The sequence below is a fragment of the Furipterus horrens genome, unplaced genomic scaffold (assembly GCF_987537825.1).
Source record: "Furipterus horrens unplaced genomic scaffold, mFurHor1.1.pri manual_scaffold_1, whole genome shotgun sequence".
NCBI classification, from domain to species: domain Eukaryota; kingdom Metazoa; phylum Chordata; class Mammalia; order Chiroptera; family Furipteridae; genus Furipterus; species Furipterus horrens.
In genome coordinates, this window is record NW_028327171.1 from 214,379,121 (window position 1) to 214,403,550 (window position 24,430).

Sequence of the window (24,430 nt, forward strand, 5' to 3'; positions counted from 1 at the left end):
CCTGGGGGTCCCTGGGAGCAGCTGTTGCTCTGGGCGCTGCAATCCAAAGGTGAGGGAGATGCAGCGGCGTGGGTCCCTGCCCTCGTAAAGCCTAGACTCAAGTGCAGGAGAGATGCAAAGTAACCTCCCACGCGAGGGTCAAGGGCGCTGTGCCCCTGACCTGGTGCTGGGGGCTGGCGAAGGCCGCCCTGCGGAGGGGACTGCTGAGCTGGCGTCTGCAGGGCGGCAGAGTCAGCGAGGCGAGGAGCGGGGAGGAGAGGGCTGTCGACGCACCGACAGCATCGGGACGGGTGCAGGACCCTGCAGAGGGGCAGGGAGAGTCTTAAAGGTGCATCTGTGTTCCAAGAGCAATGGGACGTGGTCCGCAGCGGTGTGCAGAGCACGGCCCGGAAGGGCCTGGCGGGTGGACGTGGACGGATGGTGCAGGAGGCGTCCTGGTCCGGGACAGCAGCGTGGCTCCTGTGGGCCTGCAGGGAGGCGCTGGCCACAGAGAGCCAGGGACAGATTCCAGAGACGCTGGGGACACTGGCAGGGCCTGTGACCTAATCAAGAGGACAGCGGGCTGGAGGAGAGGGCCCTGTCTGGTTTGGCTTGCCTGGCACCAGGGTTTCATCTTGAGGTTACATATCTCCTTGACCTTTTTGTTTATAGCCCTGCCCCAAGGTTGCATTAGCTGCCTGCTGAGTTTACTCAAGTGCGCTGAGGACTCAAAAGTCTCCTGTCCTCACAGGGATCATCAGTCTATTTCTAGAACCCAAAGAGGGTTAGGCTGAAAAGCAGCTTTCCTTGAGCCGTTGCCCGCCTCCCACCTCTTCCCCAATGGGGCGCTTCCACCTCTGAGCCCCCCCGCCCCTGAAGGAGACCCTGGCCTAATCCCTGGAACTGCTGAAATAACAAGTCCCCCTGCCTTGACACTAATCCAGTTTCTACTCTGCTCCTTAGGTGGGATTTGGCTTTGACACATTGAGACCTGGGTGCTGGGCCCCTCTCCAGATCCCGTACAAATTCCCCGCACACGTCAGCCGGGGCCTGCTAGGGTCATCTGGATAGTCAGCAAGGGCTGGCTGCCACCCGGAGGGCACAGAGACCTCCTCGTCCCGGGCCCACCCGGCTGGCTGCACAGGTATGTGACCACCCTCACACAAGACTTCTCAGACACTGAGGAGCAGGACAGGGCCGAGCCAGGCTCAGGGTGACGGGCATTTTCATGGAGTCCATCTGTCCCCGATTCACCTGTTCTGTGTTGTTTCCATGGCCTTCGCTTGTGAAGGAAACGGGAGTGTGTTGAGTTCTGAAGCTAAGGCTACATCCTGAGTGTCTGTACGCCGGGGGTGGGGTGGGGGAGCCGGAGGAGGAAAGCACTGCCGGCTACAAATCGCTGGGGACTTCCTACATTTTGAAAGTGATGTTTGTTAAGGGTTATGTGGTGCTTTTCGGGACCCCTTCCCATTGTAATTGCCATAAGACGTCATCCTGACAGAGTTCTAAAGCCAACCTGGCCGAGTGTGCATTCCTGACGCTTAGTCAGCCAGTAAAACCTTCCCACCGGAACCCAGCTGGGTGCCCTGGTGAGGTGTGCTAAGAAGTGTTTGAGGCTTATCAACAAAAATAAAAATACAGCTTTTAGCAAACAGCACACTGCAGTGCCATACAAACCACACAGAGACTTTTATTTAATCAGATACGGATACTGAGGCAGGTAGGAGGAAATATCGGCCGGATGTACAGCGTCCCACGAGGAGGTTTTACTCCCAGGAGGTCCTTGACTTGAGGGTCACTTTTACCTTCCCCCAGCCCTCTAACTCCTGATGTGCACCCCAGGTCGGAAGGAGCTGCCGGGGACAGACCACATGGCAGCCAACATGAAGACCAGTAAGGCTGACCCAAATTATGTCATCTTCAAGAAGATCTCCCGGGACAAATCGGTAAGTGGTGAGGAAGCAAGTGCTTGACGGAAATTTTGTCTGCTTTCTTGTGTGTTTTTTAAAGGAGCCTTTACGAGAATAGATATGATCAACACCAAGACCCTGCGAGGTTGAGGGACACGCTCTACTTCCTGTCTCTGCCTGAGATGGACAAGGGATGAGATGTCAGTGAATAAGTGACTTGCAGAAATACAACTTCTCTTCAACTACAGCAAGACTGTAGTCCTGAGACCCTTAATTTTCTGCTGATCCCTCAGTGCCCCTCTCCTCACCCCCCAATTTTACTTCTTTTCCTAGCCAGCCTTGAACCCACGACTTACTGTTTCAAACACTGTTTCGTTGCTGCCTGGAACTCACTTGGCCCTTTGTCTGCCATCTCACCTCCCTGCCCGGGGAAGGCCCTCATGCCTCATCCGCACGACTCTCCTCCTCCCGCGCACCTGCCCCGGCTCTGTGCTCCCAGGCACGCTGGGCCTTCAGGGCCGCTGGGTAAGGGAGCTCGACCGGCCACTCCCTGTCCCCTGCGCTGCCCTGTGGCTGCGTGGCCTCCAATATCCTGGCAAACTGCATCCTTGGCAGAGATATTGCCACTCGACTCCATCGGGGGCCCATGAGATGGTCTAGATGCGCCCATGAGCTTCCTAGCATGGGAGACCAGGGAAGGTCCACCCCAAGGCCTCCGCGGATGAGGTCTCCTTGCCCCGTTCGATGGCTTCTTATGGGCCAACCATCTCGCTCAACACCATCCATATAAACTGCCTGTGTAATTTCAAGTTTTCTAATAGCTTCATTTAACAAATAAGGAGAAACAGGTGGCATTCATATTCATATCTTTCATCAACCCCATATATCATTTAACATGTAAGTGATATAAAGATTATCAATGACTATTTTACAGTCATTTTCTGGTGCATATTCTATGCTTATGGCGCATGTCAATTTGGCCGTATTTCAAGTATCCAGTTCCCACCGTATTGGACCGTGTGGAACAAGATCATCCTTGTTGACTTCCAAAGCCTGTCCTGGGTCCCCCCCCCCCACTCTCTGGTCCTGTGATGTCCCCCAAGAAACGCGGGCTCTGCACAGTCTCTCCACCCTCTCCTCTCCTAATAGCGGTGCTCCATCATTTCCATCAAGTGCTCTGATCCTTTGGGGTGACAGTTGGGTGCCCCCCAACCTTTCACTCTCCAAACTCTTTCCCAACTTGTGTCTTCCCGGCACGCATTATCTTACTTCCGGCAGAAGAAGAGAGAGACCCCTGCTGCTGGGCCATGTCATTTTTCCACTTTTTTCTTCCTCATACCTAGATATACATCCTCTGAACCAAGAAGTTTAGAACTTTTTGTATCATGGGCTAAAAAAGAATTCATCAGTTAATGTCTCACAGATCAGAGTCATTCCAGCTGCAACCTCTGGGTGGGTCCTGGCCTGGAGTGCCAGGGCTCAGGGCCGTTTCTCAGCGATTCTCTCTCCTCTGCCCATGTGGTGGCCACGCACCTGCAGATGAAAGCGTTAGCAGCCCCAGAAGGATCTTGCTGGCTCTGGGCTTTGTACACACTGCATCGTTTCACCCAGAAAGTGTTCCCCACCATCCAGCCTGCCGTCCCCCTGTCTAGTCACCTGGCTATGTGTCGATCGTGCAGCTCACCTAAGGCATGGTGGTTCAGTCCAGGACGTCAGATGGGAGGGGGCGAACCTGGGACGTGATTTAGTGCCAACAAAAAGGATTTGGGGTGTTCTGGGAAATAAAAGCGTGGATTTAAGAGGCGTAGGGAAGAGGGGGCTCGCCAGGGCGCCCGCACTCACTGGTGCACTTAGCAGGGTGGATGGCGTTCCTGCTGTGTAGCTGGTGCTGTTGTAGGCGCTGTGACGGGGCCGGAAGACGAGCGAAAGGCAGCCTCCTCCAGGCTCTCGGGGCTCCACGGGTTAGAGTGGGGGTGGCCGTGGGCTACCCGTGCCCTCCCGCAGAGGGGGCTGTACGTACGGAGGCCTGAGCGGCCAGGGACGCGGGGACAGACAGGACGGGACGGACTGGCTGGCGGAGACAGTGGTCATCTCCCAGCTCTGCCCTCCCCCTGTCCTCAGAGCACAGACTCAGGTTTACCTGTACAGAAGCTCACCTGGCGGGAATTTCAGAGACTCCTCCAGAACGCCCGGCTCTTCGCTCAGTCCAGGAAGTCTTTTAACAAGGAGGGGAAACCGTTCATTCACAGCTAGAAATTAAAGGCTTAACATGCGAATGGGTGGGAGAAGCCTCATCTGCAGAACTATTAACTTTCCTCTAAAGTCCTGTCAGTTAATTCAGCCGGTTCAGCTGGTCGATATCAGACCTGGGCTTGATGGGTGAAGGTAGAGAGAACAGGGCCAGTCCGAAGGGGCGGGAAGAATTCCGTGGAGCTGGTTTGCGAGGTGGCGGAAAGAGCACACCTTGCCTGCAGTCCATCATCTCTGCCCACGGCCAAGCAGGGGGCAAGGAGAAGACGGACCGGCTGCCGATCCGGGGGCTCCTCTTCCCAAAACTCATCCAAAGGTTTTGGTTGTTGCTGATTTTTAAGACGAATGCCTTAGGTTAGTGTTCCTTGGCCGTTTAGAATCCATATCTGTTCTTCCCACAGGTGACCATCTACCTGGGGAAGAGAGACTATGTAGACCATGTTGACCAAGTGGAGCCTGTGGGTAAGTTTGGGGTAAAGTTTTCATGCTGGTTTTCCTTTAAGTCATCAGACAACTCCTGGTTTTGTATTTTTAAAAATTGGTTTTGCTGATAATCTAATCAAAGAAATGCAAATAAAAACACCAGTGAGGTGCCACTATCTGATTGGAAACAATTTTAAAGAGAGAGGAGAGACACAGGGCTTGTTTCTAGAGTACATAAAGAACACTCAGAGCTCAACAGTAAAAGGAAAACACAATCTAATCAGAAAACAGATACAGGACAGTCAGAGGCGTTTCATCAAAGGAGACACGACGAACAAGCTCATGGGAAATGTGTGACGTCGTTCGTCAGCAGGGAAATGCAGATGAAAACCACAGTGAGATATCATTGTACGGCGGTCAGAACGGCTGAAATTAAAGAGACCGACGATACGAAATGCGGGTGAGGAAGCGGAGACGCAGGATCACTCATGCATGGCTGGGGGGGATGCGAAATGGCAGGGCCGCTCCAGGGAATAACTTGGCAGTTTCTTAGGAAGCTAAACAGACCCTAGACCCAGCAGTCGTGCCCGTGGGCACAGAGTTGTCCCAGAGAAATGAAAACCTGTGCACGTGCTCACAGCAGCTCCATTTGCAACAGCTCCAAACTGGAAAGAGTGGAAACCTCTCTCCCTGGGTGAATGAGGTTTAACCGTCTGTGGCTCCTTCCTACCATGAAATTGTCTTTGGCAATAAAACAGAGGAGTGCCTGACGCCCCAACAGCTTCCGGGTCTCCAGGTGTCGTGCTGAACGGAAAAGCCAGGCCCTGAAGCCCGTAGGCTGTCTGATTCCATTGATAGAACATCCTCCAGATGAGAAAATCACAGCAATGGGAAACCGATTGGTAGTTCCCTGGGCAGAGGGGGCTGGGAGTGTGACGGGAGGGCTGTCCCCACGCTGCGTTGGAGGTCACACAGATCCCCTCAAGAGAGGAAATGACTTAGAACTATGCACACAGCTTTCCAGTTCTGATCCTGTGCTGTAATTACCTAGGATGTAACCGCTGGGATGCAGAGGGACCTCTCTGTGCTATCTTTGCCACTGCCCGTGATTCTATAATCATTTCAACTCAAATAGTTATTTTTTTTAAAAAAAGGAGTGTACAAAGCAGGCATGTTTAGGCGCTGAGGATGAGAATACCTCTCAGCAAAACCGTGTCTGGAAGGTCATGTGGCAGAACGTTATCAAAAGCCCAGGCGTAGAGATGAAGATTTATCTGTGAAGATGTTCATTGCAATATTGATGGTAACGGAGAAAGGTGGAAACAACCTCTGTCTCTAACAAGGGGGGTAATTGAAAATGTTACACTACATTCTTTGGAGCAACGTGGAGCCATTGAAATAATGAGTACATTGTGTGTGTCCATGTGTGTGTGCGTGTGCGTGTGTGTGTGTGTGTGAATAGATGTTTGCAGTAGAGTTGAACGAGGAAAGCAGTTAGCTGAGTAGTAGAGTAGGATCTTTCTCTCTCTCTCTCTCTCTTTTTTACTAAAACCATGCATGTAAGTACATACACATCTAGGAAAGAATTCTGTGCCAATATCTTGACAGCAGGTATCTCTGGGGATTGGAAATTTGGGTGACTTTGTTTTCTTCTTCATTTTCCTACAATGAACATAGTTTGCAGGTGCAAGTAAAAACCTGTCTCTGCAGGGAAGGCCTCTGGTCTCTTTCGTCTCCCCAGACCTCACGTTCTCTCTTCTCTCCTTGATGTAGATGGTGTTGTGCTGGTGGACCCTGAGCTTGTGAAGGGCAAGAAAGGTGAGGCGGGGCTCTGGGCATCCGGGGACAACGGTCTGGGCTGGGCTGGGCTGGCGCGGGAAGGGGGCCTGTGTGTGGCAGCAGGGCTGGGAGCAGCGGGGCCTCCTGCCCGCCTGTTGTCCCTGGTATCACCCTCAGGACACCGGTCCTGCTCACAGCACAGCTCACTGTCCCCATTTCTCAGATGAAGGCGAGGACTTAGGGAAGCCAGGTTGCCGAGGTGGCTGGGGAAGTAGATGGTGGCAGAGCCTGGAGGCCAGGCGTGTCGTTAGTTCTCTGCCACAGCCGACCACCGAGGGCTCCTTGGCGGGCTGTGGGAGAGGGAAACGGGAGCCTGCTGGAAGGCGGGGCCTGTCTTGCTGCGCACTGTGGTGGCCCTGAGTCACCGTGTCGCGGCACCCTTGAAGGTCTCTGGCCATTGGGTTGTGGGTGGCAGGTTAATTGGGTACTAATAACGGTTCGTAAACTAAATTAGAGAAAATTCGAGTTATCCTTATGATAAAGTCACAGGCTCGTTCCGTTCTAAAGATGCCTTTTTGAGTGGTTGCCACCGGCAACCATGAGGCATTGTTCCTAATCTTGGATATGCCCAGGGGACTCTATCAGATCTGGGGCCATCGGGATTGAGGGGGCCCGGCGGAAATGAGACTGAACATCACCCCCTCTGCTGTGTCCTCCCTCCTGGTGGCACCCTCGGCGGAGAAGGTGCATTACCAGGTCACCTCTGGACACCTTCCTCTTACAGACCTCAGACGAGAGACGGGCAAGCAATCCGTGTCTCTTCTGAGCTTAGCCACAAGGGGCAGTTGTCCTTGGGACAGACACAGACAAAATCCTCAACCAACAGCTACCGAGGGGAGGGGACCACTATGCTTTGTGTTCTAGAATAGAGTGCTTTTATTTACCACATTAAAGACAGCGCTGACGTGTGGAGTAGGTTCATATAATTCTCCGGTCCACTGGGGGCACAATTTATATCTTCTTAATCAAACGGAGTCTTCAGCAGCGGTGATTCAGAGAAGGCTGGTTTTGGAGCAGCATGGAAAGAAGGGTTCTTCCTGGATTTGATTTCATCTCTCCCCTGGATCCATACGCCCCCGCCCCCGACCTGCACCCCTCTCACAGACCGAGACCGGCTCTGGTGCAGACCTGATTTGCCCCCTGCTTCTTGCCTTCACCTTCTGCTGCATCCAGACATCCTGCCCTCAGAACCCAAGCCACCTGCACTGGTTAAAAGCCTCCTGGGCCCTGGCCGGGTGGCTCAGTTGGTGGAAGTGTCATTCCATACACCAACGAGGTTGCGGGTTCGATCCGCAGTCAGGGCGCCTAGGGGAGGCAACTGATCGATGTTTCTCTCTCTCATTGATGTCTCTCTCTCTCTCCCCTTCCTCTCCCTCTAAAATCAGTAGACAGCCTTGCATGAGAATTAAACAAAAAAAAAATTTTAAGCCTCCTGAGGGTCAAGAGGAGGGGGTGGAGGAATAGAGGAAACAGTACAGTCAGGTGGCAAAATAATGGGGTTCACAGGAAGTGCCTGCAGTCCCCTGACGTGCCCCTATAGAGGAGTTAACACAGCCCTGGGAGAGGTATGTGGCCCAGCTGGGGTGCTTCTCAGACACCACCCCCTCCAGAAGCTAAAGGCTGGACGCCATGACCCACGGTGTCAGGGTCGCCCCGTGCTCACTCAGCCCCTTCTCTTGCCTGCCCTCCAGTGTACGTCTCTGTGACGTGTGCCTTCCGCTACGGCCAGGAAGACATCGACGTGATCGGCCTGAGCTTCCGCAGGGACCTGTACTTCTCTCGGGTCCAGGTGTTCCCTCCTGTGGGGTCTGCGGGCGCCCTCACAAAACTGCAGGAGAGTCTGATCAAGAAGCTGGGGGCCAACACATACCCCTTCGTGCTCACGGTGGGTGACCCCTCTCCCGTGCACCCCCCTGCCCTCGTTCTTCCACCCATAGAACCTTGTGATGTGACCAGGGTGGAGGGAAAGGGGACGGAGGCATGACTTCACATTTGTGGGCCTTTAAATTGCACCCTTGGAGGAAATTCTAGATTGCATGGGCTGTGATTGTCTTTTTTTAAGCCCTTGAAAATAGCCTCTCAGCCTTTGAAGACACCGTTTGAACCTACGGTTTAAACAGTTCCCTTCACCGGAGCACCTAATTACATGCGCATGTTCTTCCTTAACTTGTGTCTATAAAAAGAAAGACGTGCCCCTCCACCGACCCCAGGGCTTCTGAACAGAAGAGTTCCTTCCAGGACAGGAGATCTTAGCGAAATAAGGAGCCTCACCTGCGGCTCCATGGGTCACCGTAGATAAATCGCTTCGTCCCTTGAGGCCTTGTCTGCCCTGGGGACACCTGGCTCCCCAAGGGCCAGGCTGCTGGTCCTCTGAGGCTTGGCATGAACTCTTTGTTAGCGTGTCCTGAGATTATATACTCCTCCAATGGTACCTGGTTCAGCCTAAGAAAGGAAGGAAGTTCCAATGCATGTTACAACATGGATGAAACCTGAGGACACTGCGCTACATGATGGAAGCCAGGCACAAAAGAATAAACACTGTGTGATTCTGTTCACATGAGAGGTCAAACCCGGAGAGACAGGCAGAGCAGGCATTGCCAGGGGCCGGGGGTGGGGGTGGGGCGGGAGTGTGGGATGATGGACAGGTCTGGTGTGAACGTGCTGAATGCCACTCAGCTGTACGCTTAGAGGGGTAAGTTTCATGTTACGTATATGTTATCACAACGCTTTAAAAAAAAATCCCTTTAAAAACGTTGCACGGTCCTGGTGTTCCATGCGCTGGTCCTGGGAATCTGAAGGGACATAAGCTTTTGGAGACAACATGCCCACGTGCATCAAACCAGAAAAGTGTGATTTCGACCTGGCGATTCCCTTTCCAGCAGTGCAGCCTCTGGAATTAACTGAGGAAAACTGCCGAGCTGGGCGGAGGAAGGTATTTACTGCAGCACGTCAGTCACGGCAACGAAGTCTAGACCGGCCAACAAGGGAGCCGGCTGACGGAACATGGTGGGTCAGGGTCAGGGACGCAGGCAAGCCAGGTGCAGGACACGGGCATCACGTGGTCCCACATCTGAAAAACACACCCACCTGCATGCGTGCCTGTGTGTCCAGGTGTACAAGACACTCTGAGGTGTCATTCCGGGTGCTGGGGACGCGCGTGAACACGTGTCCCCTGTTGCTTGCTCCTCGTCCGCGGTTTCCAGTGTTGCCATTGAGGACACATTACACGTGGAGTCACCTCGGAAAGAAGTGACCGGTTGTCTCTTCCTGCAGTTTCCTGACTACTTGCCCTGCTCGGTGATGCTGCAGCCAGCTCCGCAGGACACGGGCAAGGTTGGTTCCAGAAGACAGGCCACGGGTCCCTTCCTTCCTTCAAAAGACTTTAGAATAAACAGCCTTTTATCGCGGGCAGTTTCCAACAAACAGAGAGGGGCAGCCCAGTGAGCCTGTGCGTATCTTCAGCTGGTGGTGACTGTGAGCAACCCAGCGAGCAGAACGGTAGGCCCTCCCCTCATGGGTCTCACAGGTCGGTGGAGAGATACAGGCGAGGCACAAACCACCAGCCCCTGCGGGCGCAGCCGAGGATGCCGGACGCTCTGGAGAGCAGGTGGCAGTGAGAGGCACAGGGAGTCGGGGCTGCTGGGCGGGGTGCTTGAGGACAGCCTCTCTTAAGAGGGTAAAAGAGGCACCATTCCCTCCTCGGCGACAGCCTTCCAGGCAGAGGTGACGTCATGCGTGGTGTGTGCAGGAGCAGGAGGAGCAGGGGTGCAGTGGTGGTGGCAGCAGGGGCAGCCAGCCAGATGGGGACAGGCCTCGGAGACCGCCGTGCAGACTCGGACTCTTCCTGGGCGAGACAGGAGCCAGTGGCGGGTCCTGACATAGGTTTCCGAAGGGTTGCTCTGGCCGCAGTGCTGAGAGGGTGGCTGAGGTGGCCGAGCATGAGCTCCCAACAGATGGAGCAGAGAGGCTGAGTCTGCGCAGGAGAGGAGGGACCATGCTGGGTGGACCAGGGACTTCCCGCATGGAAGGAGGACAGTGGGGACAGGAGGAAGGAATGAAAGGCACTGGGGTTTCCGGCCGAAGAGTCCCTGGCCTCTGGGATTCATGGGGTGGGAGCTGAGAACATGCCAGGTGAGGACAGAAGGTGGCAGGTCGACACCTGGGTTATGGAGGGGTGCAGTGACAGGCAGCGACAGGGCTTGGGGCAATGACTTCCGACGTGAAATCAGGGCAGTGGGTCAGCCACGGCCTGTAAGACGAGGGGAACGGAATGGAATGAAAGAGAAGGGGACACCGCAGAGCGCCCCACTCGCAGCAAAGCAAGGGTTATCTCAGGGGGCTGTTCATGCACGCGTCTCTTTGTTGGGCCACATTATAAACTTGACTTCTTACCACGGGCGGTGACTGGTCCAGAAAGTCGGGTGTGGGCAGATGAGATGGGGGAGGACGAGGCCAGCCAACAAAGGGCCACCCTCTGGTCTGTCCCGGGAGAGGAAGGTATCAGAGCTCAGTGTGAGCTGAAGCCAGGGAGGCCTGGGAGGGGGTGGTCTGCAGGCCTGGAGCCTCGGGGCCGGACAGCTGAGGGCACCTTTGGGCTGGGGCTTGGAGCACTTATAGGGGTTGGTCGGATGTGGAGAGAAAGAAAGAGAGGCCCAGCGCGTGTCCGAAGAAGGAATCGCGTGTGCCCAGGGTAGCGTGGAGCAGGGAGCACACACAGCGGGAGGGCAGGGGGACCGGGAGCGAGGGGCTGCGTGACCGGGGTGCCCCGTGGTGGTGGGGAACGGCTTTAAGGTGAACCCTGGAAAGGATAAGGCTGAGACGAGAAGACAAGGTACCAGGCCACACCCCTGGGGGACGTAGTTCCTGTCCCAGGGAGGGAGGTGCCGACCCAGCTCTTGTCTGCTCTCTGCCCCTGCAGTGCTGTGGGGTCGACTTCGAGGTCAAAGCATTCGCCATCGACAGCGCAGATGACGAAGAGGACAAAGTTCCCAAGAAGTAAGAGTGTCGCTGTGGGACTAGGTGCGGGGCCGGGGTGGGGGGTGATAAGAAAGCGCCCCTCATTTGGTGTCTGTGGCAGAACTCTTCCCAGGGGGCCCAGCCCAGGGCCATGGGGACAACCTCTGCATGGGGGCTGGGGGTCAATGGCTGATCATTTGGGGGGAAAAAACAGGAGAACGACCGGAGAGTTCACAACCTCAAGGGCTCCCCAAAGCCTCCAGATCCCTTCTGTCATCAGTTTTCTTTTTCATCCTCTGCCATTTCTTCACGGTGGTAAAACACACACACATGAAGTTCACCACTTAAACCATTTTCAAGTGTGCTGTTCGGTGGCCTTGAGTGCACTCACCGTGTTGTGCGATCATCGCCCCGCACAGAAGCTCTCCGCCCACTGAGCAGTGACTCCTGTCCCCCCCGTCCTCCCAGGCCTGGCCTCCCGTGTTCTTCTTGCCCTTGAACAGGGTTTCCAACTGTACCCACAACACTTTCTCCTCGTAGTCAACACGCACCTGCCGATGTCACGATAATAAGTAATAATAATGGTGCACACGTCTGAAACACGTCACATAAAGCACACGACATGTTCCCACATCAGCTTCGTGTCAGAGGAGGCGGCCCAGGGTCCTACCCGAGACTGAGAGCAATGCTCGGGGCAGTGGATGGGCCCCACGCCACCCAGCTGGTGAAATCCCAGAGAAAGCCCAGGACACCAGGTCCTCGGGCCCCTCCTCCAGACCAAGGGCCCCTCCCTCTTTGGGTTCATCCCACGGTGTTTGGTGGGCCCCAGCGTGAGTACAAGAGAGGGCCCGGGGGCCGTCCTGAAGAGGCCTGGCACTAGCTGCAGGACGGCCTGTGACACTGTCCACAGGAGCTCTGTGCGCTTACTGATCCGGAAGGTGCAGCACGCGCCGTCCAAGATGGGTCCCCAGCCCCGGGCGGAGGCCGCCTGGCAGTTCTTCAGGTCCGACAAGCCCCTGCACCTGGCGGTGTCCCTGAGCAAAGAGGTAACCCACCGGCGTCGCTGTGTCCCGGGTGGGAGCAGGCCTGGGGGACAGGCCCTGCCCCAGTGCCCTGGCCGCTGGGGCTGTGTTTCTAGGGACAGTTTCAGCACCAGCGTTTGAGAACAGGTGGCCCTTTTTTCGTGATGTGGACCTGACGAAGGTGACCATGGGAACAGGGTCACACTGACTTGCGTTCCACTCATTGTCAGCCCTGACCAGCTGGCAGGGGGCGGGATCTCACATACCCCCACCCCAGGCTGTCTTTGCCCCCCTCGGCCCCGTGGGCTAGTTTACTAGTGCGACACCGTCGGGTGTGGTATTACAGACTCCTTACTTCCCTGGAAAATTCAGTGTCTCTGTAACCATGAGGGGGTGGCCATGATGCAGGCGAATGTCACCTATGAAATGTGTCACAATGAAAAAAAAGGCGAAGAACCACTGGCTGAGGCTGTCTCTGGCGCCTGTCATCACTAACAGTCACACACACATGTTGTCCAGAGCCTAGATACTCTGTGTGCATGTGGGCATGTGCCTGCGTGTGCATGGGCGCACAGGCACACACATAGGTGTGCACATGTGCACGCACGCGTGCAAGGGCGCCCCCCTGGGCCTGGGATACACGCCCCCACCGCTGAGAACAGCCCCACTCTAGGCTCCCCCATGGATTCCCTCCCATTTCACTGTCATCCCCAAAGGCCTTATGATCCCACTCAAGACCCTGTAGCTTCCTGTGTCAGGGCTTGGGCTTTCGGGGCAGGAGCACCTTCGCTCTGCTCCCCATGAGTCCCCGTCTCTTTCCCAGCACCCCGCAGACGGGGCGGAACGCATGCAGGACCCCCTCTAGAGGCAGCACGCGGCTGTCAGGAATCCAGCCCCTTCCATCCTGTTAGGGATTGCAATGCACTTCGGAAGCCGTGAAGGGAAAGCTGCCACCGCACTCTGTGCCCCTTTTCTGACTTTTCTGCTGACTCTTCAGATCTACTTCCACGGGGAGCCCATTCCTGTGACCGTGGCCGTGACCAACAACACAGAGAAGACAGTGAAGAAGATTAAAGTGTCAGGTAGGACCTTGGGGTCAAAGCCAGAAGGCCGCGTCTCCCAGCATTTCCCGAGGGTCTGTCCTCTCTGGCTGGAAAGGCCCTCCCCTCCTGGGTCCTTGGAACTACCTGTCGGCATAGAGTGTTCAGTACAAGTAGCAGGGTTGCGAAGTCTCATTTGATACTTTGATTTAAAATTATTTCTCGAAGTTTTATAAATCCTAACATCAATGCCATTAATTCTCCAAAGAAGCTGTTGACTTTTCTGAAGCGAGATGTTAACAGCTTTCTATAGGCTGAGCTCTGTGCTGAGTGCTTCAAACAGATTGTTTCTTTTATCCTCAAATTTGATTTCAATGGAGGTAAAAATTATCTTTTTAACTATCACAACACCCATTTGGGTTAGATGCAATTATCACCCCAGTTTTGCTGATGGACAAATTGAGGCTTCGAGGAGCTAAGTAGCTCAGAGGATGGCTAAGCTGGGATTTGAGCCCAAGTCGTGGGGCTCCAGGGCCACCTTCCTGTCCTCCCTGTGTGGCCTCCAGGTGGCTTCTGGCTCGGACACCCTGAAGATGCTCGTTCAGGGAGACAGCGGATGCTGGAAGGGGGTGGGTTTGCAGGAAGAGACCCAGTGGTGCATCCTGGGATGCTGGAAGACAGTGTGTCTCGGGAGGTCACCCAGGGACATACCAGGGGCTCTGCAGAGACGAGGAGTCTCCCTGGAGGTGCAGTTTTAGGAAGCTGGCTCATGGGTGGGAGCTGTCACGGAGCAGGTTCTTGGTGAACAGAAGTGGCCTCAGACATCCTGTCCTTCGGGCTCTGAGCTGAGAAAGCCAAGCCTAGAAGCGTTAGAGAGACAAGACCAACCATGTCCCTGGAAGGCCAGGCGGCACCAGGCACATGCGTGGAGGGCCCCACGTGACTCGCCCACCCTGTCCTCTCTCTGCAGTGGAACAAGTGGCCAATGTGGTTCTCTACTCGAGTGACTACTACACCAAGCCGGTGGCCGAGGAAGAAGCACAGTGAGTAACTGTTGGCTTTCTACTTCCTGGGCGGCTCAGGCGCCTTGGCCAAGTTCTCCTTTCTTGCATCTTGCTGAGGGAAGTGAATGCTCAGCTAGCCCTCCAGGGCTTCACTTCCTTCCCCTTTTCTCACTTCAAGGGCTGCAGGGAAGGTCCGCCTCCCATTCCGGCCTCACTCCCGTGGGTTCTGAGAGGTGGGTCAAGCGAGGACATGATGGAGAGCAGGGAAACAGGCTGGAAATGTCACAGTGGGGACAGACGGACCTTCTGTGCATCCTTGGAATACAGCCCTAGGAAGCTGGTGCTCTTCCTCCCCCTCCAGCAGATAGTCAAAGGGTGTGTCAGCCCAGGGACAGTTCTCTATCTTTTTATCTCAATCTGAAACTCTCATACCAGTGACAACTGTATTAGCATGCTGGGTCAACTCTCAGTCCACTGTAGCGAATGGCTTTTCTCCCTTAGTTAGAATCAAAACCCAATAAGAACCGTGAAATGGCTTCTTCTTGGTGGAGGGGGAGACCTGCCCATTTTTACTTGGTGCTAGGCAGGCAGATAGAGTCATTAAACACACAGGCTTCTGAGAGTTAACCCCCCGCAGCCCCCGGAGAGGATCCCTTGGGAAGGCCTTTGATTAGCCGGCCTGTTCTAAGCAGTGATGTGTGCAAAAAATATTACCACGGTTAGAGGGAGGGGTTGGTGAGGAAAGACAGACTGATTCAGCAAGATAATATTACCGAATAGTTAAAAGGCAACTGCGGGATAAGCTATTACCCCAAGCAGATGCAGAGGGAGGCCAGAAAGAAGCGTAGCTCACCACTGCCTCCTGGGCACCAGGCACCGCCTCTCAGGCTGCACCCGTCCACACCCCCGGCAGTCTCCCTGCCTCACCGGTGGCAGATGCTCAACTCTGACCGCAGAGAACGGTCCTTGGCTGAGTTTCCCCTAATGTGCCCCTTAATCTGGTTTTCTTTTCAGCTCTCGGGTACATTTTGGACCAAACGATTCCCAGGAAACTGGCAGCCAATCTAGGTCATCCCAAGCATGGCAGGGGGACTGATAGCTAGGGGGGATCATGCTGGCGGGTCTTAGTCCCCCAAAGGCTGCTGAGCAGGACCGCCATCCTTGGGCCCTGCGGCTCCCTGGGCTCTGGTGGGTGGGCCTCCATCCGTCCAGGTCAGACCTGACTCTGGAGCTGCTGCCCACTATCATCCACTCGCAGATCCTGAAGGTCCTGGGAAGTGGCCTTGTGGGCTGCAGGCCTTCCTGTCACCGTCCCCTTTAGAATATGTCTGCTTTTGTCATTCTGCTGCCCAAACCAGCTGGTTGAGAGAGGTTCCCCAGGGCCCTGCTGGGAAAGCGTGGGCCACCTGGTGCTCTAGCAGAATTCTGTAACCCGCGTGCCCAGGAGCCTCTCGTATACCCTGCAGGCGTGGGAAGCTGCAGCTGCCCGACACCCCACAGGGGGCTCAAACGGGGAAGCCCCTCCGCGGGCGGTAGTTCCGACTCTGGCCTGTCTGGAGCAGGCCGGCTCCAGGCAGTGTTTTCAGCGCCACGTCCCCTTCTCCTGGCCAGGCTCAGGGATGGAGGGTGGGCGGGCAGCGCAGGCCAGGCCACCGGCCCCCCTGGGCTCTGCAGTCCGGGAGTGGGGGGTGGCTGTGTGCCCAGCACGCTGCCCCGACAGCGAGGTGGAGATCCTGAGCGCGCCTGCTCAGGCATGGGGTTGGCGGGGATGCCGCATCCTGCCGCCCTGGAGAAACCACGCTGCTGTGTCCCCAGCTCCGTCCCAGATCCACCCTTTGGCATGGGCCCCCTGCATCTGTCACATGCTGGGAACCCCCCACCAGACTGTCGACGGAGTAGGTCAGGGACCATGTGCTGCTCTGGACCCAAACTCATGCAGCCTGTACTGCTCACGAATGGAGGACCCCGCCTTGCCCAGTCTCAATATAACCCATCGCTGTGGATGCACGCCGGCCCCACTTAGAGGGACAGTTTTCGGTGACAGGTGACTTCCAGCCTGGGCTTGTTGCTGGCACTGGCCAGATGGCCCTGCAGCCAACTGGGTGGTTCACAGTCTCAGGAGGAGACTGGTGTGGTCCCTGACTGTTGGGTCAGTTGGTCTCATTGAACCCCACAGAACGTTCTAGAAAGTCAGTGATTAGAGCAGGCCAAGGGGCTTGAGAAAATGTCGTAATTGTGCTGGCGGCCTATCTTGATAGGTCAGTAACACTCTTTTCTGCCCCTTGTCAGGCAAATGCACAGGCACTTGAACTATTTTTCCAGAGTCGCCGCAGGGAGCTCGGATCCCAGAACATGCTTGGTGGCAGATAGGGACTCCGGGGATTGACGGTGGCTTCATGGCCATAAGAGCCATTAGCCAGATCTCCTCTCCGATTTTCCTCCTGCAGAGAAAAGGTGCCACCGAACAGCACTCTGACCACGACGCTGACGCTGCTGCCCTTGTTGGCCAACAACCGTGAGCGGAGGGGCATCGCCCTGGATGGGAAGGTCAAGCACGAGGACACGAATCTTGCCTCCAGTACCATGTGAGCCTCGTAGAGGGCCCCTGGGAGATCTGTCTGGCCACAGAGCATGGAGAGCTCAGATAAGGACTTGGCGCATGAGGTGTAAGTTACTGAGATCATCCAGGCAGGAAAGGCCTGTGGAGGATGCAGGGCCCGCCAGGGATGGCAGGGGGGATGGGGGGAGGAGCCATGGAGAAAAGGGTTTTGGCTGATAAGCAGCTGGATTGGTATCCACGGAGGCAGAGCGGGGAGAACCAGGAGGCACACCGTGTCCCTGAACTTCCAGAGGGGAAAACACCAAGGTGCCAGCAGGAAAGGAATCATCTGCTCTGAGCAGGGAAGGTTCTAGGACTTCGACAGCTTCGTTGAGTTCACCAGCTCCTTGACAAGACGCCCCCATGAGGGTGTGCCTGTGTGGGGATGAGGGGCTGGGTCACCCAGTCCATACTTCCTGCGGTCCCCCCTTTATCCCCCGCTTCTCCTCTCTGCGCAGCATCAAGGAGGGCATAGATCGGACCGTGCTGGGGATCCTGGTGTCTTACCAGATCAAGGTGAAGCTCACAGTGTCAGGGTGAGTGTCCGAGGCCCCGCTCCGTCTGGCCGGCCTTGGCCTTCGGCTGACTTGTTTCCTTCCTAAATGATGGGGAGACGGAAAGCACAGGAGGGGCCCCCAACTCCGCCCATCACCGAGTAGAGTGATAGAGAGACGCTGTGGGTCTGGTTTCATGATTCCGTCTGATAGAACAGCACATGCAAAAAGGTAGAAAAGTCGATGACGGAGCATGTGCGCTGTTGGTGCACTTGACAGCAGTGGGTGTCCTGTGCTCACGTGGAGGAGGCTCACAGGAGGAACGGATGGTCAGTTTTGTGGGGCCCTGAGCTTCAGGAAAGCGTGGCGGCTACCGAGGGAGGTGCCCGTCTGCCTGTAGGGGGAGCCCTCCCTCCCTTCCCTTCCCAACAGGGAACCACAGGGCTGGGGGGCCTCCTTCTCACACGAGGGCGCAGGCCTCTCGAAGTGCTGAGATGGTTTTCAGTGTTTTAACAAAATGGATTTCTTCCGTTTTTAAAACCTCCTCAAAAGGGAAACACTTGGATCCTCATTTTCCTTTTCAAATTCCATAGCCAATGGCTACCCTCTAACCTCGCCAAGGCTCGGGCAGTTTGGGCATCAGGCACGGAGTCCGTAATTCTGAGTAGATCAAGAATCCCCCGGTCTGGCTGGGGCGACACAGGGCAGGACATGGATTCATTCTGCAAATTTTGTTAACGGTGTTTGTACGTGTTGTGTTTTTTTCAAAGTGTGCAGTGTTTTCTTTCATTTTCTGGAAGAGGATGTAGAGCAGGGTAGGGTTTCTCTTAGCTGTCAGGATGAGTGAATCTCACAACTGTGGCCGAGAGAGAAACTCTGGTCTGTAGCTCATTTTTGAACAGTAGGGCAGGAACCCCGAGTGACTCCTTGTTTTCACGAATCCACGTGAGAAAGACATGAAATCATAAGCAGAGGGGAACAGTGGAGCTGAATACGAAGGGACTCTCAGACCCTGGAAGTTGTGAGCGAGGGACAGGGCTGGGACGCGTCCCGCCCCTGAGCAGTGGGAAATAGGGCCACGCTGTCCTTGGGGGCGGGCACTACAGCCCTGTTTGCTTTTGTTCCCTAGCTTTCTGGGAGAGCTCACTTCCAGGTAAGCCTCGCCACCTTCCTTCTCCGCTTTGTTCCCGGGGTTCCAAAGGAACAAACCTGGGGTTCAGAACAGTAGCCGTGCCACCTGGTTTCCTGGCAGTGGTGCTCCAAGCTGCCTTTGTATGTATTTACAGTGTTGCGTAATAGTCACCACTGTTGAGCTCCTGTACATTTTTACACTGCCCCCCCAATACGTTGCACCTAGTAAGCACTCTCTGCCATTCTCCCCTCTCCCCTCTCCCCAATGTGCTTCCTGTTTCCATGGATTGGCCTGTTCTGGATGCTTCAGACACATGGAATGAGACAACATTGGCCCTTCAGTGACTGGCGTTTTCGCCCAGCACACTGTATTCAGGCTTCCTCCGCGCTGTAGCACGTGTCAGTGCTTCGTTCCTTTTGACGGCTGCATACTATTCCACTGCACGGGTAGACCCGTTTCGTTCAACCGTCCCCCTGTTGGTGCCCATTTGGGCTGCTCCCACCTGTTGGCCGTTGAGAATTGCGACAGCTGCCTCGCACTTCGTGTGCAAAGAGGGAGCAGGTGAGACAGGTTGGAGGCAGCTGCTGGGCTTACAGAGTCCTGCACCCCGACCCTTACCATCTCCTGCCCTCACATGGAGCCCAGCGTACCCCTCTTCTCCCCGACATCTGTACTGGGGTCTGATGACAGTGGCCTTGTAAACGTGCATGTTGACCAAAGTGGTTAGTACAGGGTGGGAGGTGGTGGATCCCGGGTGAAGCAAGGAGTAACCACACACACACACATGCACGCACGCAAATGCACACTCATACACGCACATGCACCCCCACCTTTCCACTCTCCCTTTCTCCAGATTTCCCTCCTGCTTTCCTTCCCGACTCCCTTCCTTCCTTCTTTTTGTATAAATCCCACGTTGCCCCAAAGCCCATTAGCTTCTGGAATGTGGCGGACTCCGTCCATCGCTGGCAAGAGACTGTGTTCCCGGTCTCCAAAGCACCAGCCTCCCACAGCTTTCACACATAAGAATTGGGCACAGTTTTGCAAAGGATATTTTTCAAAACTATCCTCTTTCTACCTGATCTCTACCACATTATCATGTCACTGAAACTCACAACCAGGAGGAAAGGAACCTAAAAATTGGAGCCTCTCAGCCGTGAGAAGTGAAGTCTCTGGACCACCTGCTGGGGAATGCATTTAAAATTCTTACGTGCCGCCTTCCTGATTTCTGGTCTGTCTTGTTCTGAGTCTCACTGAGTCCTGCGCACTACATGATCGTGTGCGTGTCCTCACCGATCCACGTGCTTCTCTTTTGTAGTGAAGTGGCCACTGAGGTGCCGTTCCGTCTCATGCACCCCCAGCCCGAGGACCCAGGTCAGTCCCCTCCTGTCCTGGCTTTCTCTAGTTACTCACTGTTTGTGGGTTGGTTACGTAGTGACTGCTAGTCTTTCCTGACTGCCTCTGTGAGCACGGGTGTGGCCATGTCACCCTCAAGGTGTCTGGGAGCCCCGGAAGGGGTGCTCCCCTGCCCAGTCCTGGGCCAGGCGCTGGTCCGCCCTCAGTGAGCGTGGGGAGGGCGCAGCAGCCCTGGGCTTGGACTTGAGCGATCTCATTAGGGTTGATTAGGAGTGATTAAAAAGCAGAGGTTCTCCTGTGGGCAGAACTGGATTTATTTACTTATTTATAAAATATTTTACTTATTTTTAAAGAGAGGGGGAAGGGAGGGAGAAAGAGAGGGAGAGAAAGATCATTGTGTGAGAGACATTGGTTGCCTTTCTCACAAGGTGGCCTGCAGCCCACAACCCAGGCATGTGCCCTGGCAGGGAATTGAACCAGCGACCTTCCAGGTTGCAGGCTGACACTCAGTCCACTGAGCCACACCAGCCAGGGCCAGACCTGGGTTTAGATTTAAAGAAGGCTTAGGTGAAAAACAAACTGGGTGCCTGAAGCGTTTGCATCCCAGTTGAAACCATTAGCAGGCCTCTAGACAATGTGTATTTGTGACAGTGGAGCTTGCGATGAGAAGCTAGAAGATACTAGAAAAGAGGATCAGGCTGGGGTCCTGCCAGCGTGGCTCCTTTGAGTTGTAAATCCACTGGCTCTTGTACAGATGTTGAAAGTAAATGAAGCCAGGGCTGTGCAAGCCTGAGTGTCCTGAAAACCGTTGGACTATACACGTCAGTGGTGAACTGTAGGGCCCACGAGTCAGATCCCAGCAGGGCTCCGTTAAAGGCAGTTAATGAAACAGCAAGGATAATACAGGGGCTGTCTGGAGATACTGAGAAAAATTCTCCTCTGTGTGTTGAGTGACTTAGTTGTTAGAAATTCTCATACTTACAGCAACGAAGAGTATTTTCAGTAAAAGTGGTGCCCACAAGCAGGGTTTCTTTTCTTTTTTTTTTTTTTTTTTATACTTTATATCTAGCTTTTTAATATTGTTAATGAAATGGCATTTGAACAGTAGAACGGGCCCCCAGATTTATTTGCGTTTGTCTCAAAAATATTTTGTCTCCAAGTATCTTTTCCAAATAGTTTGGATTCAGATGCTCAGTGTACTTTTGCCAAAACCTTCCCCTGGGGGGAAAAATACAGTCTAGCCATGTTTATTTTATTCACTGATGTTTGTGTCATTAAAATACTATTTTTGGACTATGTGAGATTGAGACGCATTCTGGTCTCTTTCAAGGACATTCTCAAAGGTTATTTTAAAACTATGACCTAAGGAGACCGTTACAGTTTATGTGAGATTGTTTTCTGCAGCTGGGAATAGACTTTAGGGCTGAACTGGGGGGAAGGGGCGTTATTCCTTTTCTGGGTAGGACATCGTCATGGTCCAGTCACTCTGAACATAGCATACATCCAGACCCAACAATGATCTTTTGTACTGAGATTTCAGGGAGGAAGGACAAGTCTCCCCATGGCTTCGAAATTCTGATTTCCAGGGATTTATGAGTCACCAGCTTTATTCACAGGTGCGTGCCTGCTCATGTCTCACCTGCCTAGGTCCCGGCTCCCTGGCTTGGACGGCAGACTCCAAGCCGAGGAAGTGTTAACTTGTGGCTGAGAAGCTCTGCCAGGGCCAGGGGCCAAGTAATTTGTGTGTTGTAAGTGCTGTAGAAATGCTACCAAGCTTTTATTGTCCCCTGTCGAGAGCATCCACATGGAACGCAGGGTGTTGATTGGTCCCGGTTAGAATAATTTTATGCTTAGCGCTGTGGGGGTCCAGGAAGCTTCTCGCCCAGGGGATGTTTTGGTGAGTCAGCCTCTCCGTAGGTTTCCTGTGGTTAGCGGCCCACACAGGCACTTCCCTCCGAGGGCTGGCTTCCAGGTGGGCACGGGAGGCGAGAGCCGAGGCTCGCCTTCAGCGTGGTGCTCCCAAGAAACCATCTGGAGTTGTTTAGCACCGCTTAGCTAGCTCTGCCTGGCTTGCCACCGAGGGTCACGCCCGTACTTTACCAGGGAGGCGGAACGCTAAAACAGAACAACGAGAAACCACCCAAATCAATGGCAGTTAGTCAGGGCTGCAAAACATAGATGAAAATATAACCCAACAGCCCTGGCTGGGGTGGCTCAGTGGACTGAGCACTGGCCTGCGGACCTAAAGGTCCCCTGTTCAATTCCCAGTCAGGGCACACGCCTGGGTTGTGGGCCAGGTCCCCAGTTGGGGGCGTGTGAGAGGCAGCCAACCAATTGATGTATCTCTCACACATCCATGTTTCTCTCCCTCTCTTTCTCCCTCCCTTCCCCTCTCTCTAAAAATAAATAAACTAAATCTTAAAACTAGAAGGAAAAAAGAAAAACAATGCAGTGTGCTAAAAGAGAAATGGAACCCTGAGGGGCTGGGGGTGCCAGGTAGGCATGAGTCCCTGGACTCACCCTTCGAGAGCTGGGTGCAGAACGGTTGAGGTGGGCAAACCTGGGTCCTGACAGCACCTGGGGGACTCTGATCTAGACGGGGTCCAAGGGGCACCTAGGGAAAGATGCTTGGAAAGAGCAGTATACGGCTCCCTGGGGGTGGGGTCCTGGGGGGGAGGGTGTGGTTTGTTCCCCTGGAGCGGGGGAGGGTGTGGCACTCTCTAAGGAAGCCAAGGTTAAAAGCGTGTGGGGGGCAGGGGGCAGGAATTCCATGACCATGAAATGCCCTTACCTAGGCCTTTTATTCCTCCAACTATAGATCACTAACTAAGGAAGACATTTTCCAGGTGGAGCTATTACATAGAATTTATGCTCATCCCTCTCCTTCTCTCTCCCTCTCTCTCTCTCTCTCTGTCATCCATGCCTCAGTTATGGCCAAAGAAAGGTGAGCCGCTGCCCCTCATTGCCCTGTGTTCTGTGTCTCATCTGGCACACACCCCTTTTTGGGTCACCTTGTACACACCCCATGCTCTCAGCACGGGGCTGGCCCCTGGCTTTCCTTTGGTTTTCTAGTACTGAGGTCCTCACACTCACACATGCACATGCGGACATACTGGTATGTATGTCTGCTCCGCGGGGTTTCTCTCCTTTCTGTCTGAAGAGATTTGCCATGAACAGCTGTGAGGAGGTGGGCGCGGTCCTGTGTTCCATCACGCAGGAAACTCTCTGTGGGTCCCTTTGTTGCAAAAGGAAGATCTGGGATCTCGTTTTGCTCAGAACATCGTCGCGAGCTTCAGAGCCATGATCAAAATGTGCTTTGTTTCATTTTAGTTTTCAGGACGAAAATTTGGTTTTTGAGGATTTTGCTCGCCAAAACCTGAAAGACTCAGGAGACCCTGGGGAAGGAAAGAGAGACCAGGAGGCCACTGCGGATGACTGAAGTGGTCGCCGAGGGCGCGGCAAACCGGGTCTTAGCAGCCTCAGGAGTAAAGCTCCCATTAGCCCTTTAGTTACGTTAAATACCAGAGTGTGAGTCTCTTCGCAGAAATAAAGCTGGTCTGTTCTGCCCGGTCCTGAGTCAGGCTGCTTGCTGGGGACGCTGCGTGACGCGCGGACAAGGGAGCGGCAGCAGCTGGGGTGCCTGAGAGTGGGGTCTGGGAGGGCCGCATCTGGGAAGGAGGCCAGCCTTCCACTCAGGGGCTCAGCACTGGCCCTTCAGGGTGAGGAGGCTGAAGTTGAGGTGCTCTCCCTGGGGCCTGGTGCGTTCTGGCCTTTCTCCTGGGGTTCTGTGGGTGCTGTTTCCCTGGAAATATATGGGGGGGGGTGGCAGTGTTTGTGATGATGTGACCAATCCTAGGTGCAGGACCCCAATAGAGCCTCCAAGATCCACTGGACAGAGAGGACGGAGGTGAGCCAAGCACACCCCATCAGCAATTAAACGTCTGGGGCTGAGTCCCTGTTTGAGCTCTGGGTTATTGGTTAAGTTTCTAATGAATGCAAGCAATACAATCTGATTTGGCTCGTGTAAGGGCGGAAGGAATGCATGGAAAGGACCTTGGAGTGGCTGAGAGAACTGAATCAAAGGAAGAACCTGAGCTGCCGTGCGTGGGTTGGGCAAAACTGGAGAGGCTCGCGGGGACCCTACCATTTACCCAGAGTGGTGGGTGGCTCAGCACCAGACGCTCCCCGTCTCGGTCCGTGGATCATTGCCCTGTGGCCAACAATGGCAGAGCCCAGCCCTAAGAACAGGTTGTCCCAGGAGAGGGGGTTCATTGTGAGACTGATGGCCTTCTTGGTCAGAGTGTCTCCATGGAGACTGGGCTTAGAGTGGGTGGGGGAGGGGGTGCTCTGTGTTGGAGAAAGCAGGAGCTGCAGGGGGGAGGAGGGATAACCGAGGTGATGCCAAGACCCTGTCCTTCATGGAGTCCCC

At 54.7% G+C, this 24,430-nt stretch overlaps 1 protein-coding gene across 1 annotated transcript; it reads left to right on the plus strand.

Moving 5' to 3' along the window:
* The first annotated feature begins 1,758 nt into the window (after positions 1 to 1,758).
* Positions 1,759 to 23,561, plus strand: SAG (S-antigen visual arrestin). Its single transcript, XM_090269482.1, has 15 exons — positions 1,759 to 1,925; positions 4,541 to 4,601; positions 6,336 to 6,380; positions 8,093 to 8,286; positions 9,675 to 9,734; positions 11,320 to 11,396; positions 12,268 to 12,403; positions 13,377 to 13,461; positions 14,390 to 14,462; positions 16,871 to 17,008; positions 17,481 to 17,558; positions 18,646 to 18,669; positions 19,964 to 20,019; positions 22,930 to 22,945; positions 23,332 to 23,561. Exons 1-15 carry the CDS (start codon positions 1,809 to 1,811, stop codon positions 23,438 to 23,440), a joined length of 1,269 nt encoding a protein of 422 aa, XP_090125608.1. The 5' UTR covers positions 1,759 to 1,808; the 3' UTR covers positions 23,441 to 23,561.
* The last annotated feature ends 869 nt before the right edge of the window (positions 23,562 to 24,430 follow it).

Coding starts and splice junctions, on each gene's coding strand:
- SAG (XM_090269482.1), top strand. CDS start 1,809: ATGTGCACCCCAGGTCGGAAGGAGCTGCCGGGGACAGACCACATGGCA. Junction 8,287..9,674: donor CATACCCCTTCGTGCTCACG/GTGGGTGACCCC, acceptor CTCTTCCTGCAG/TTTCCTGACTACTTGCCCTG. Junction 9,735..11,319: donor CTCCGCAGGACACGGGCAAG/GTTGGTTCCAGA, acceptor CTGCCCCTGCAG/TGCTGTGGGGTCGACTTCGA.